A 12,393-nucleotide genomic window follows, 5' to 3' on the forward strand; every position below is an offset into this window, starting at 1 on the left:
GATACTAATGCTACCATCGGCGTATACCTAGTGATGCGTTGTTACTATTTTTAGAAGTTGTTACAGTGTCCCCTGCGGCATGCGGTACCTGCCCCTCCTCCATCCAGCTTTCTGCCCCTCCAGCCTGCACCCCACCATCAGCAAAACAGCCCTGTTCACACCAAATGCTGCAGACTGGAGTAACCCACCTTAGGTGCCCAGGCAGGTGAAAGGTCTATCTTGTCAACGTGCCTCACCTTTGCCGTCCACGAGCCTTTTTCTTCTCTCCACCACATTCTGTTACTCTTTTCCCTTGCCCCGTTACGTCTGGAATTAGCTGAAGCTATAACTTTCGTGACTAAACCAGGGCTCTCCGGCTTCCCTGTCTCCTCCTTCCACCCCTTTCTCTAAGAAGAAGCCACTGACTCCGCCCTGCCTTCAAGGACCATACCTCGCACCCTTGCTCCTGTCGCTGCCCCTCTGCACCAACTCCATCTACTTTACCTGCCTACCTCAGGGATCCATCTGACGCAGGCCGAGACTGTCCTTGCTTATTCCTCATAAGGTACCTAGGGAGAGGCACCGTTGCTCCCATATTTCTTCCCTGGCCAGTCGTCGTCTCGGCACCTCATCTCACAGCTACCAGGGTAAGCTACTACCGATTACCACTTCCGTACTTTGCCTACCTAACCTCCCGTAGCTGCGTTTGGCTGACTTCACCGCCTTGCAGCTTCTCTCAACTTCCTATCTCTGCGTCCTTGGCCACCATAGACACATAAGCTTAGCTTTTCAAGTCAGAGCATCTGCCTACGGTTACTGCCATGTCCTACGGTTATCCAGGCAACGGCTACGGCGGCGGCGGAGGGTATGGCTCCTACAATGGTGGGGGTTACGGCGGAGGCTACGGAGGCCACCAGCCTCCTCCCGGGCCGCCCCCTGGTCAACGCGGCTACGGAGGCTACGGTGGATACGCCCCTCCGGGCCCTCGACCGGACGAATATGAATCTCCTGACGGACCCCCTCCCCCTCCTCGTCCAAGGTATCATGGTGACGATGACTATCGGCCGCCCCCCGAGGCCGACTACGAAGCGCCCCCCGGGCCTCCTCCTTCATCCCATCGATACCGACCCCAGCCGGAAACTCCGCGTGAACGGAGCTACGGTTACAATCAAGCACCCCCTGACCCCCATCCCGATCGCGCCTATACGCGTCAGTACGATCCTCCCGACTATCCTCCTCCCGTCGGCCTCGATGTATACGGCTACCCCATCAACCGCGGAAATCATGGCAGGCCACGTACGTATTCTCCCCTGACCTTCCTCGACATGTTCCCTCCCAGAGGGAACGTCTTGGGTTGCCCGTCGGACTAACTCTTTTTTTTTTCCCCCTTTCTTCTTTTCAAAGATATGCCCACCGCCCACTCGAACTCGTGGACACATGGAAACAGGAATGCGCCTCCCCCGCCACCCTCGGGCTTCCAGCAGTTTGGCCACGGCGCCCCTGAGAGCTACGGCTTTCAATACTCTGCTTGTACCGGCAAAAGAAAGGCGTTGCTCATTGGCGTCAACTATTTCGGCCAGGATGGCGAGCTCCGCGGCTGTCTGAATGATGTTAAGAACATCTCGGCCTTCCTTACGGAGAAGTATGGCTACAAGAAGGAGGACATGGTTATTCTGACCGATGATCAGCAAAATCCTGTCGGCCAACCCACGCGACACAACATACTGCGTGCCATGCACTGGCTCGTCCAGGGCGCTCGACCTAACGACTCGTTGTTTTTCCATTTCTCTGGTGCGTACCCATCATCACTATTTTTTTCTTCCCTCACCTTTTCCTTTTCCTTTTCCTTTTCCTTTTCCTTTTCCTTTTCCTTTTCCTTTTCCTTTTCCTTTTCCTTTTTTTTTTTTTCCTTTTACTACTTTACTCCCCCCTTTTCTTTTGCTAAACGATTCCTAGGTCATGGTGGGTATACCGAGGACGAGGACGGCGACGAGGAAGACGGCTTGGACGAAGTCATCTACCCCGTCGATTTTAAGGAAGCCGGCCATATCGTGGATGACGAGATGCACGCTATCATGGTCCAACCCCTGCAGCCGGGTGTTCGCCTAACGGCCATCTTCGACTCTTGCCACTCGGGAACTGCCCTTGACTTGCCCTACGTCTACTCGACCAAGGGTGTCCTGAAGGAGCCCAACTTGGCCAAAGAAGCGGGCGAGGGTCTCCTTAGCGCCGTCACGGCCTATGCTACCGGAGATATGACTCGAGTCATGTCCTCGATCCTAGATTTCGGCAAGAAGGCACTCAAGGGCGACAAGGCGTATGAGTACACCAAAGCCACGAGGACTTCTCCCGCCGACGTCATTATGTGGTCCGGCAGCAAGGATGATCAGACATCGTTCGTTCAACCCCCTCCCTGGCGCATCCCCTCTGTCCTCCCTTGGTGCCTTCTCTTGTTTCACAAAGTTCAAGTCATCTGACAACAGGAACAGGGCGGATGCCACTATCGCGGACAAGGCCACAGGCGCCATGTCGCACGCCTTCGTCACCGCGCTCCGGGACAATCCACAGCAGAGCTACGTCGAACTTCTCAACAGCATCAGAGACCTTCTGTCCGAGGGCGACTACTCCCAATTGCCGCAGCTCTCGAGCAGTCACCCCATAGGTAGGTTTCTTTCTGTCGATTCTTCAACAACACATCCACGCGGAGTGAATCAGCCCTGGTCACTAACAGAAATATATTACTATCTAGACACCAACATTTTGTTCGTGATGTAGACGAGCAGAGAGCTCCTGACACGCAAGGAACGGAAAACAGGAAGCATGACGATAGGTACCTTAGTGACGAGGGACGCTGGTGGCGTACCTAGGTAGGTATGGACATTGCATGGCATGAATGCGTACCTTATCAATTGAGAGTGGGCGGAAACTGATGGAATCTTGGACAGCCGACTTGGCTGACTTTTAAGGGGAAGGTGATATGGACTTTTGGGGTGTACATGGCCCCCTACCAGTTTAAGAGGGGTTTTTTGGAGTTCATATGCCATCAAAGCAAGTACGAAGTAATTACGCCTGTCCGCGAGGCTTTCTTCCTTCGGTGTAAGGTAAGGTAGGTTAGGTGCCTTATAGAAACTAATCGGGGGTTGCTCCTGCCTTGTCTGCCATTTCCCTGTCCGCTACCTTACCCCTGACTTGGCCTGAGAACCTTTTCAAGCACTGAAACCCTGGAAGGAAAGTACTTAAGGTAGGTACTTTACCTTAAGTCGTTAACCGTCTGTCTGGCAAATATCAGTCCCTTGCTCCCTGATCTGCTCCATGATTCCGCCTTCTTCTCTCACAAACATCCTCGTCCACTATATCACTGTGACAAAATTGAATTACTACCACTCCAAAGCTAGCCCATCGATATTCTGTGTGCTCTTTTTCTCCAGGAGTTCATTTTATTCTATTCTCCCATTCGACAAAAAGAACAAATCAGCGCGAGAACGGCGAGATGGCTGACGAAACTGTGATGGGTGACGAAACTGAGGGACCTCCAGCCTGTTTCCGGTATACAAACATAGAAACATGCCCCTACACGGACCCGGCACAGGTTGAGGCATATCACCAGCTTCGGGAAGATCTATTCGAGACCATTCTGCGTCTTCGACTTGTCGCCACTCCCCTCCGTTATGTCTCCGAGGTTTGGCCAACTTTGAGCCCCCAACCTGGACCTTTGGAGCCCCCAAGCATTCTCCAGGCTAGACTGGTCGGGCTGCTTAAGGCTTAGATGGCTGAACCTACCCCTGATGCAGGATGGAGCATGTGCTGCATCTCATACCTGTTTGAACGCGCCCGTGGTGAAAGTCGCCGTAGAAGAGAAGACGGGCCCCTGGACCACTGGGATGTCCCGTTCCTCTTCCACCTGGGACAGGCGGCTCGAGACACCGAATTCGCCGTTTATGTCGCCAGCACCAAACTTTGGCCTAAGCCCGATCCGCAAAGCAGACCGTTCCTGAGGTTCGTAAGCCTTTTCAAGTATTTCGTACAATTAGACGTCATGGGCGTCAAGGACCTGTCCTCGGATTCCTTCGACTTGTTTGTCGACCTCTTGAATCAAAGGCCTACTCGGCCGACAAATGCGATAAATGACACACATGGCGGGAAGGTGGATTTTATCCCGGACCTTGTCAGTTCCCTTACGCCATGCTCCCCGCCTCCTCGGATCCGAGCTGACTCTATTGTAGGCTGTGGTATTGGTACCCGAGGAATACACGCTTGAATTGGAGCGAGCCCTGCCCCTCCGCGAGCCTCATTTCGAGACGACATGGAATACGCTTTGGGAGACCTTGGTAGGGCCGAGATCTAACCACTGGCGCAGCGATTCTCTCGGGCGAACCATTAAGCTCTGTCACAGGCTATGGTTGGATGAACACATGCAAGCAGTCGACTTTTGGCGAAGTGACACCCGGGCTCGTGCTTGGGTCGCCGTGCTCACGCTGGGGCAGCGTGAGCGTCCAGCGGGTACGAAGCTGGCGGCCCTCTTAGCAGCACTACTTCTCGAATGGCGCGGCGTATTCTACGAAAACCTCATATCTCGAGACGATATATTCACCAGGGCCACAATTGAAGACACGGATCTCGTGGAATGGTTCACCCACGAGCATCTTCAGTTCCTATCGGAAGCTCTTCTCTTGGCTCAGCGCCGTTGGATGAACGCCCAAGTGCAGGCCGGGTAAGCCTCGCGTCGTGACTTCTTCCTGGTCTCGTTTGGTATTATGTGAGCGAGCCTAGCTGACCTGGAAAGCAATAAAGCTTGATAAAAATGTTGGAGACCTTTGGTAATCTCCATGCCAGCTCAAACGTAATTCTGTGGCTGGCCCACGCAGGGGATAGGCGCTGTTATGATTTTGCTCTTGAGCTCTGTCATACCTGTATGGGGCATCTCAAGGCAGCGCCTCGGAAATTCGCTTGCAACTGCAGTGCAGGTTATGGTCTCTTTATGTTGATGAGGATTAGGCCAGAAGGGAGTGACTGGAGGACGTCATGGAAGACCATGTGGGTTATTCCTCATCCCTGTCATCCTCTTTTCTGCCGCAAACAATGTACCTAATCCTTTTTCCCCAGCGTACAAAGCCTTCTCGAGGCCAACCGACATCGATGCGCCTTTGTTCTTGGATTCCTCGCCGCCTTCGCTGTTGTTTATCCGACTACGGGGGACGAGAGTGAAATGGCCTGGGCTCTTGAGGGGCTCGAAACTCGGTGCCTGGACCATTTCGATGTGGCAGGCTGTAGAGCCCACTCGTCTGAGCCTTACACCATGTTAGCGTTTGGGGCCGACCCGACTGATCTCAACGCGGCGGATGAGGTGTCCAATTCCGAGGGAGTGATGATGGCACCTAAGGACCCAGGGTGCCCTCTGGACGCGGCAGCCACCGCGGTCGCCGGTCCCTTGGTTCGGTCTGGGGCCCACGATGTTGGGTGTCCCGAACATACTCGCTTTCTGAAGAAACTTGCAAGAGATGCGCATCGTGTGAGCACGTGGAACCTCTTCAGCTTCTGGTTCCGGCTGCTAGACAGCCTGGCTACCAGGTTGAGCGAGACGGATCGCCCCGACGAAGAACACGTCTCACGCTACGCAGAGCTCTACCAGTCCTTCGTTGACGAGTTCCTGAGTCGATCCATCCACCACCCCGAGCCCCGCGACGACTGGTCCTGCCAACCCCTGACCCTCTCCTGCTGCGACAAGTGCACCTTGATCAACGACTTCCTGGCCGACCCGTCGCGCTTCAAGCTTGTGCTAGACCTAGATAGCGATACGAACAACCACGTGGCTAGTCAGTTTGAGGGGGCCCGGTGTGACCTGTCCTACGACGGTGACCAACTCATTGTTTATACCCAACCCGATCCGCACCGCCAGTGGCTGGGTTTACTGACAGAAACCCGCCTCGTGCTACTTTACATGCTGGGCAAACATCGCATCTTCGAGTTGTTCATGAGGGCGGCAGTTCCCGGTACGGAGCAAACGTACGAGCATCTTCACTCCAAAATCAGGATGTTGTTGGACTGGGATATAGGTGCATACGATGGACGTCCCGAAACAGGGGGGCTCCCGGACTTCTCGTCTATTGGCGGGGACGAGGAACCAGAGCCCATGAGCATTGACTAGCCAAGAAGATTAGAGATGGAGAGTTATGATCCAAACAGCAACGATACACTGAATATGGGAGTACTCGTAGATAGGTATAACAAGACAGAGGAGGAGGACATTCTGAATTGTGTGTATCGTTACAAGTGGAACCCCTTCTTGCTCGGCAGCGGTGAAAAATATCCCCTCTGGTCTTGAAGGATAGTCTCGTATTCCGTAGTAGTAGTAGTAGTAGTAGATTCAGGCATTATATCTACGTTTGTGGGGAGAAGCAATGGAGGTATTCGTAACAGAGACAAGGAGAAAAGAACAAGCGACGTTGGACGTTCCGAAGGGCTGATCCGATGAAAACTCGGTGAGCCTCGGTGACATCGGTCAAGGTGAACGAGGTGAGGAGGCCCCACTACCTATGCTGACCCACCCCATCTGATAAGATTACGAGGAAAGAAGGGTCTGGGGTACAAAGTACCTACCTACAGGGAATAACTCCGTAACGCAGTACGTTGTACCTACGACATGTAGGCGGTGAAAAAAAGGTACCCAATTTTTTTCTTTATTGCCCGATAGCGTTGAGGTCCGAAGATTCTCTTCTCCTTACATTTCTTGCGCGCAACAACCAACAAGCAATGAGCACATAGCTTATTATTTCTTCTACTTTTCTTCTCCAAACACTTGTATACATATAAGTAGGGTCCAACTCTGCAGTCGACCATTGTTTATCCCGTTCCCTCTACCATCCCTACCTTCTCTCGCCATGGCTGGCAAAAACATGGAGATCGACGCGGCTGAGGCCAAGCTCAAGAACATGGAGCACTCGGAGCAACACTACTTTAAAAGGTTCGTATCCCCTTTGCGCGCTTTTTCTGTCTAGTGTTTTCTGCGCAAGAAGAAAAGCGAGAGACGCTGACGATGCCGGGACCTGTTTTACAGCTATGACCACCACGGTATGTTGATCGCCATTCGGACTGCCGGGGCTTTGACCCTGCGCCGCCCACCTCTGAACCTGGCCCCCTGGCTCGCCCTTCTGTGGTGATTACTTTCTCCTCTTCGGACGGCTAACATTAGTGGACGCATTGTACAGGAATCCACGAGGAAATGCTTGTACGTTCGAGGCACGACCGATAGCCTGCCACCCCTCCCTCCCCTTTTTTTGCTTGCTACCCCTCCTTCCCGAATGGGAAATTTCCTATTACTGCAGTGGGAGAGGAGCGCAAGACAGTCTTTGCTCACATGCGTTTCTCTTTCAGAAAGATGAGGTCCGCACCAAGTCGTACATGAATGCTATTGTTCAAAACAAGCACATTTTCAAGGACAAGGTCGTTCTTGATGTTGGCTGTGGCACAGCAATCCTTGCCATGTACGTTGTTTCTCCCATTTTTTCTTTCTTTCTCCTGACCTGCCTCCACTTTTCTTCTTCTCCCTTCTGGCCAACCCTGCTACTGCCCTCTCTCTCTCTCTCTCTCTCTCTCGTCAGCACTTGTAGAGATAGAGACGACTAATCACAACATGGATTGATTACAGGTTTGCGGTCAAGGCTGGCGCGAAACACGTCATCGGCGTCGACATGTCCACGATGATCTTCAAGGCCCGCGAAATCGTGGCCGTCAACGGCATGGCAGACAAGATCACCCTCATCCAGGGGAAGATGGAGGAAGTCGAGCTGCCCTACCCCGAAGTCGACATCATCATTTCGGAATGGATGGGCTATTTCCTGCTCTACGAGAGCATGCTCGACACCGTACTCTATGCGCGAGACCGCTACCTCGCCAAGGACGGACTGATCTTCCCCGACAGGGCTACCATCTATCTTGCGGGTATCGAGGATGGAGACTACAAGGATGACAAGATAGGATGTGAGTGTTTTGGCTTTTGTTCTCCTATTGTGGTAAAAAAAAAAAAAAAAAAAAAGAGAGAGAGAGAGAGAGAGAGGAAAAGAAAGTGGCAGAGATTATTGAACTAATCAAACCCTCCGATCAAAGACTGGAACAGCGTGTACGGTTTCAATTACACACCCCTCAAGGAGGTCGCCCTGAGGGAACCTCTCGTCGACACCGTCGACGTGCAGGCGGTAGTGACCGAGCCGGCACTGGCCTTGACCCTCGACCTCTACAAGTGCCAGGTATCCGACCTGGCTTTCAAGTCGGAGATCAATCTCACCGTCCGCCGCGACGACTTCATCCACGCCATTGTCGGCTGGTTCGACATTGAGTTCACCGCCGCCCACAAGACCGTCCGGTTCTCGACCGGCCCTCATACCAAGTGGACGCACTGGAAGCAGACCGTCTTCTACCTCCAGGACGTCCTCACCGTCCAGCAGGGCGAGTCGGTCGGCCTGACCCTCCGTGTCAAGCCCAGCGATAAGAACCGCCGCGATCTCGATATTGCCATCGACTACAATCTCCAGTGCCCCGATCCCAAGCGTGCTGCTACCGGTACTTGCACGTATAAGATGTGCTAGAAAAAGAAAATCCCTACGATCCTCGACCGAGTCCGGTACCGGGTAGAGAGCTGCGAAGAGGAGATGTGGGTACCAGCAAAAAAGGAAGAAAATCAGACAAAAAAGGAAGGGACAGTAATGACAACATGTCCCTAAAAATTGTCAGAGACAACCGGCGCCTGCCAAGGGGTTTTCATTTCGGGAGGAATAAGGCGCAAAAAAAGGGGTTTATCCATGGAGCTCACTGGTGTCTTGCCAGGCTGCGTAACCTGCGCCGGCTATGGAGACGTTGAACTCTCCCCAAACGTTATGACACGCTGAACACAGAGTACATGCTATCGATGTGGCATCGTGGTGGTATAGAGAAGACAAAAAAACCACTATAACACTAGAAGATCTTGTCTCTTCTCTCGCTCGCTCGCAAAAGAATTTGCCTGATTGCCGAGGCGGTGGGATCGGTTTGGAGACCAGGACCACGGGAAACCGGACCGTCCTGAAGAGGGAGGCAGCGGTTATGACTTTTGAAAGGTTTCTGTGATGGGGAGGGATCAGGCATTGGAATTTTCCCTTTCTTCTTTCTCTCTCTTATCTGTCTCTAGACGCCTGTACCTACACATGACACATGATACCGCAGAAGAAAGAAAGAAAAAAAGAAGAAGAAAAAAAAGAAAAAACCCCCTTTATAAATATATATCCCACGCCAGAGTTTTATCAGAACTGAACTCAGACCTTCTTCCCCTGCTTGAGAAGATCAGACACTTTCGGCGGCAGGACGAGGGCGCTCCGGTCGTTCCGGCGAAAGAAGTCGACGAGCGACACGGCGGTCTTCTCGGGGAGGTCCTCGTGCAGAAAGTGGCCGGCGTCGGGGAAGACCTGCAGCGCGTACTTGCCCTGCATCTGGCCGATGGTGAGCTCGGTGTCGAGGCGGTCGGTGCCGGCCAGGAGGAGCAGCTTGCCGCCGCGGGCGGAGAGGAACTTGCGGCTCAGGCCGGCGAACCAGCCCTCCCAGAAGGGTTGGGTGGCGGCGAGGTCGGTTCGCCAGTGCCAGGGGCGGCGTTGGTTCCCGGTAGACGACGACGACGATGATGATGATGATGATGACGACGGGGACGAGGCGGTGGACGAAGGGGGAGCTGGGGTGGAGGTGGAAGAAGTGGGGTTGGGTTCGGGATCGGCTCGGACGACTGCGACGTCCTGGTTCTTGTTGTCCGGGACGAGGAGGGAAGGGACGGAGGTCCTGGCGGAGAGGGAGTTGCGGAGGGTGCGGGAGCGGACGTGCCATTCGATGGCGGATTCGACGGAGGGGAAGGCGGTGGGGCGGGTGGAGAGGTAGGCGTGCATGCTCTGGAGGGCGTCCATGGCGGAACCCTCGACGACGTCGAGGACGGCGTGGCCCAGGATGTGCGGGGCCAGGGAGCGCGGGTTCAGGGCGAGGGAGGTGACGACGGCGCCGCCCAGGGAGTGGCCGACCAGGACGAGCGGGGGGATCTGGGACCAGCGCATTTGGCGTTTGGTGAGGAGGATGGCGTTGTAGAGGTCTTGGGTGAGGGTTTCGAGGGAGAGGTCCAGGGGCGGTGGTTCAGGGGTAGAAGGAGATGAGGTGACGGTGGTGGAGCCGTGGCCGCGTGCGTCGAGGGACAGGATGCCGGCGTTGGGGAGTAGACGGCGGATCTCGGCCGAAACTAGGGCGAAGGAGAGGCCGGAGGAGCCTGCGCCGTGATGAGTGACGAAGAGAGGACCGCCTTGAGATGAGGGTGAGGTGAGGTAAACGTGATGGGTGATGCGATAGGACGAGGACGACGGGAACGATACTGGTGGTGATGGAGAAGAGGAGGAGGCATCGCCGTTGAGATCCTGCTCGAGGAAAAGTTCCCTCTCGAAATAAGTTGTCCAGGGTATGGGTTCCCAGCTGCGAGCACCCCTGTTCGGTATCCTAGTGGGTAGGGGGGAGAAGGAAGAAGATAAGGTGTCAGTCAGCGCATCTGTCTTTTTCATGGCCGGGATGAAGATTTACGTCTCCATCATGGCACGACGAGATGAAGATAAGACGTTCAAACATACCCTTGAGGTCTCGCAAAAAGTCTCTGACTAGGTGAAGGGATGACGGTGCCGGTGGAAGAGGCGGACGAGGCCGATGAGGCTGATGAGGAGTCTCCGTCGTCAAGGTGCTCGGGCAGGTCAGGGACAAAATCCGTCTCCTCTTCGGCGGGTTCTTCCTCGGCGAGGGAGAGAGGCTCGGGCATGGTGTCGAGTTTACGTTTCGCCCATGCTCGTTGGAGGTCGCTCATGGTTGATTCGTGTGCGTCTGCGTGTGCGTGTGCGTCTGTGTCTGTGTCTGTCTGTATCTGGGCTTCACGTCCCTTGCCTCGATAGATGAGTTGAATACGCCCATCCGCCGGAAATAATAGTTGAAGGAATGGCGGGATGAGAGAGAAAATTTATAACAGAAGTGGAAGCACGTTGTTGTATCAGCCTTGAAAAGTTGCCTTCAAGTCTGTTCCTCGAAAACGCCGTCGTTGATGGAGTTGTTGGTCGTGTCGATCACCTTTCCACTGCTCTCCTGAAGATAAGATAAGAAACGCACGATACGTCGTATACGGTTCGGACGGAATTTGTCAACACTGTGACAAATTGGTACCGGTACTATATCACACATGCAAAGTCGTACCTCGTCACAGTGTATTTTGTTTTGATTACGTAGCTGGCGGCAGTTGTCACTGGGCTCTGGTGGATAAGCGTGAGGATCCACCCGAGAACTTGCCCCTCACTTACCACTTGCCTCCTTTCAACAGTATTCTCAGGTGATTTATACCTCACTAACTGGTACGGAGTATATGTGAAAACTCAAGAGGAGCGAATAATATACAGCACTCACACGGCAGACCTCCCATTTCATATTCTTCATCTTCACTCTCGTGTCACCTCCCCTGCCCAAATCAACAGAAAAAGATCTAACATATAAAACCGGAGGGTGGTTGAAATAAACCCAAAAGGATGGACGCTGTGTGACACAAGAAGCGAAATGCAAAATGCAGAAAACAAGTACAGAATGTACACACAGATTCAAGGAGTCAGTAACTAAGGTACTACGGCTTCTTCAACATCCGCGCCCTCTCTCCGCTACACCCACGGCCCCGGGTGGCATGAAAAAGAGGCAACGACCAACCGCATCCCCATCTTGGATGTCCGCAACATATCCACCCCCCTATTACACACAAAGTCCGGAACGTCTCCTAGTCACAACGCCTCAATACATTCGGCGCTTTAAAACCCACGGTATTGCCTGTAGCCGGAATATCCGGCCCCGCCATTGTCGTACGAAGAATCCCAGCCGCCGCTCCCAACGTTGGGCAAAGTCGGCTGTCGTTCAAGATCTTGACCCACGGGCGCCGCCCCGGAGACGAGGTTTTCCCGGCTCTGGTCGCGCTGGTGGCCATACATCGGTGCGCCCTGTGTGGTGAGCGCTCGGTAAGATCCGTTGCTCCCGTTGCTGGTGCTGTTCTTGTGGCGGTAGCTGTTGTACGTGGCCGCCGCTGCCTTGTCGTACACGTCGGGAGTAGCCGACCGAGCCTTGATCGATTGTCTCTTCTCCACCGTCGAGGCCATCGAGAAGGTCGTCTCACCGTTGGGTCCCAACTCCGGATCTTTTCGGTCTAGAAGGAGCGAGTTTCGAGCGTCGAGCGGTGTCAATGTGTCCATGTCGCGCTGCATTTTCTCTGTAGTCGCGGTGAGGAGTTAGCATCCTTTCTCAATTTGGCTTGTGAAAAGATAAACGTAAAAATAAAAAAAGATTAAAAAAAAAAGAAAAGAAAAGAAAAGAAAAGAAAAGAAAAGAAAAGAAAAGAAAAGAAAA

General features: G+C 53.7%; 5 protein-coding genes across 5 annotated transcripts in view; 3 read left to right on the forward strand and 2 right to left on the reverse strand.

The window, feature by feature from the left end:
- Positions 1 to 800: 800 nt before the first annotated feature.
- Positions 801 to 2,754, forward strand: SODALDRAFT_281521 (hypothetical protein; the record flags this gene model as incomplete). Its single annotated transcript, XM_028608291.1, has 5 exons — positions 801 to 1,018; positions 1,136 to 1,275; positions 1,384 to 1,770; positions 1,936 to 2,374; positions 2,469 to 2,754. The coding sequence occupies 5 exons, from the start codon at positions 801 to 803 to the stop codon at positions 2,752 to 2,754; spliced, it is 1,470 nt and encodes a 489-aa protein (XP_028464722.1).
- A 1,024-nt stretch (positions 2,755 to 3,778) lies between these two features.
- On the forward strand, positions 3,779 to 6,208 carry SODALDRAFT_380405 (hypothetical protein; the record flags this gene model as incomplete). Its single annotated transcript, XM_028615106.1, has 4 exons — positions 3,779 to 4,144; positions 4,203 to 4,690; positions 4,771 to 5,013; positions 5,083 to 6,208. 4 exons carry the CDS (start codon positions 3,779 to 3,781, stop codon positions 6,122 to 6,124), a joined length of 2,139 nt encoding a protein of 712 aa, XP_028464723.1. The 3' UTR covers positions 6,125 to 6,208.
- Positions 6,209 to 6,857: 649 nt separating this feature from the next.
- Positions 6,858 to 8,561, forward strand: SODALDRAFT_341067 (HNRNP arginine N-methyltransferase; the record flags this gene model as incomplete). Its single annotated transcript, XM_028613013.1, has 6 exons — positions 6,858 to 6,940; positions 7,034 to 7,047; positions 7,185 to 7,204; positions 7,351 to 7,460; positions 7,625 to 7,956; positions 8,083 to 8,561. 6 exons carry the CDS (start codon positions 6,858 to 6,860, stop codon positions 8,559 to 8,561), a joined length of 1,038 nt encoding a protein of 345 aa, XP_028464724.1.
- Positions 8,562 to 9,263: 702 nt separating this feature from the next.
- Positions 9,264 to 11,061, reverse strand: SODALDRAFT_352143 (protein phosphatase methylesterase; the record flags this gene model as incomplete). The annotated part of the gene is made up of 2 exons (XM_028613577.1): positions 10,602 to 11,061; positions 9,264 to 10,461 (listed from the first exon to the last, which is right to left on the reverse strand). Exons 1-2 carry the CDS (start codon positions 10,826 to 10,828, stop codon positions 9,264 to 9,266), a joined length of 1,425 nt encoding a protein of 474 aa, XP_028464725.1. The 5' UTR covers positions 10,829 to 11,061.
- Positions 11,062 to 11,804: 743 nt separating this feature from the next.
- Positions 11,805 to 12,393, reverse strand: part of SODALDRAFT_281266 (TRP-domain-containing protein) — a gene marked incomplete at both ends in the record, with an annotated part of 2,639 nt that continues 2,050 nt past the window's right edge. The window contains one exon of the mRNA XM_028608275.1: positions 11,805 to 12,256. Within this exon, the coding sequence (XP_028464726.1) occupies positions 11,805 to 12,256 (452 nt within the window). The remainder of the gene's footprint in view (positions 12,257 to 12,393) is intronic.

Source organism: Sodiomyces alkalinus (genome assembly GCF_003711515.1).
Source record: "Sodiomyces alkalinus F11 unplaced genomic scaffold SODALscaffold_8, whole genome shotgun sequence".
Classification (NCBI taxonomy): Eukaryota; Fungi; Ascomycota; class Sordariomycetes; order Glomerellales; family Plectosphaerellaceae; genus Sodiomyces; species Sodiomyces alkalinus.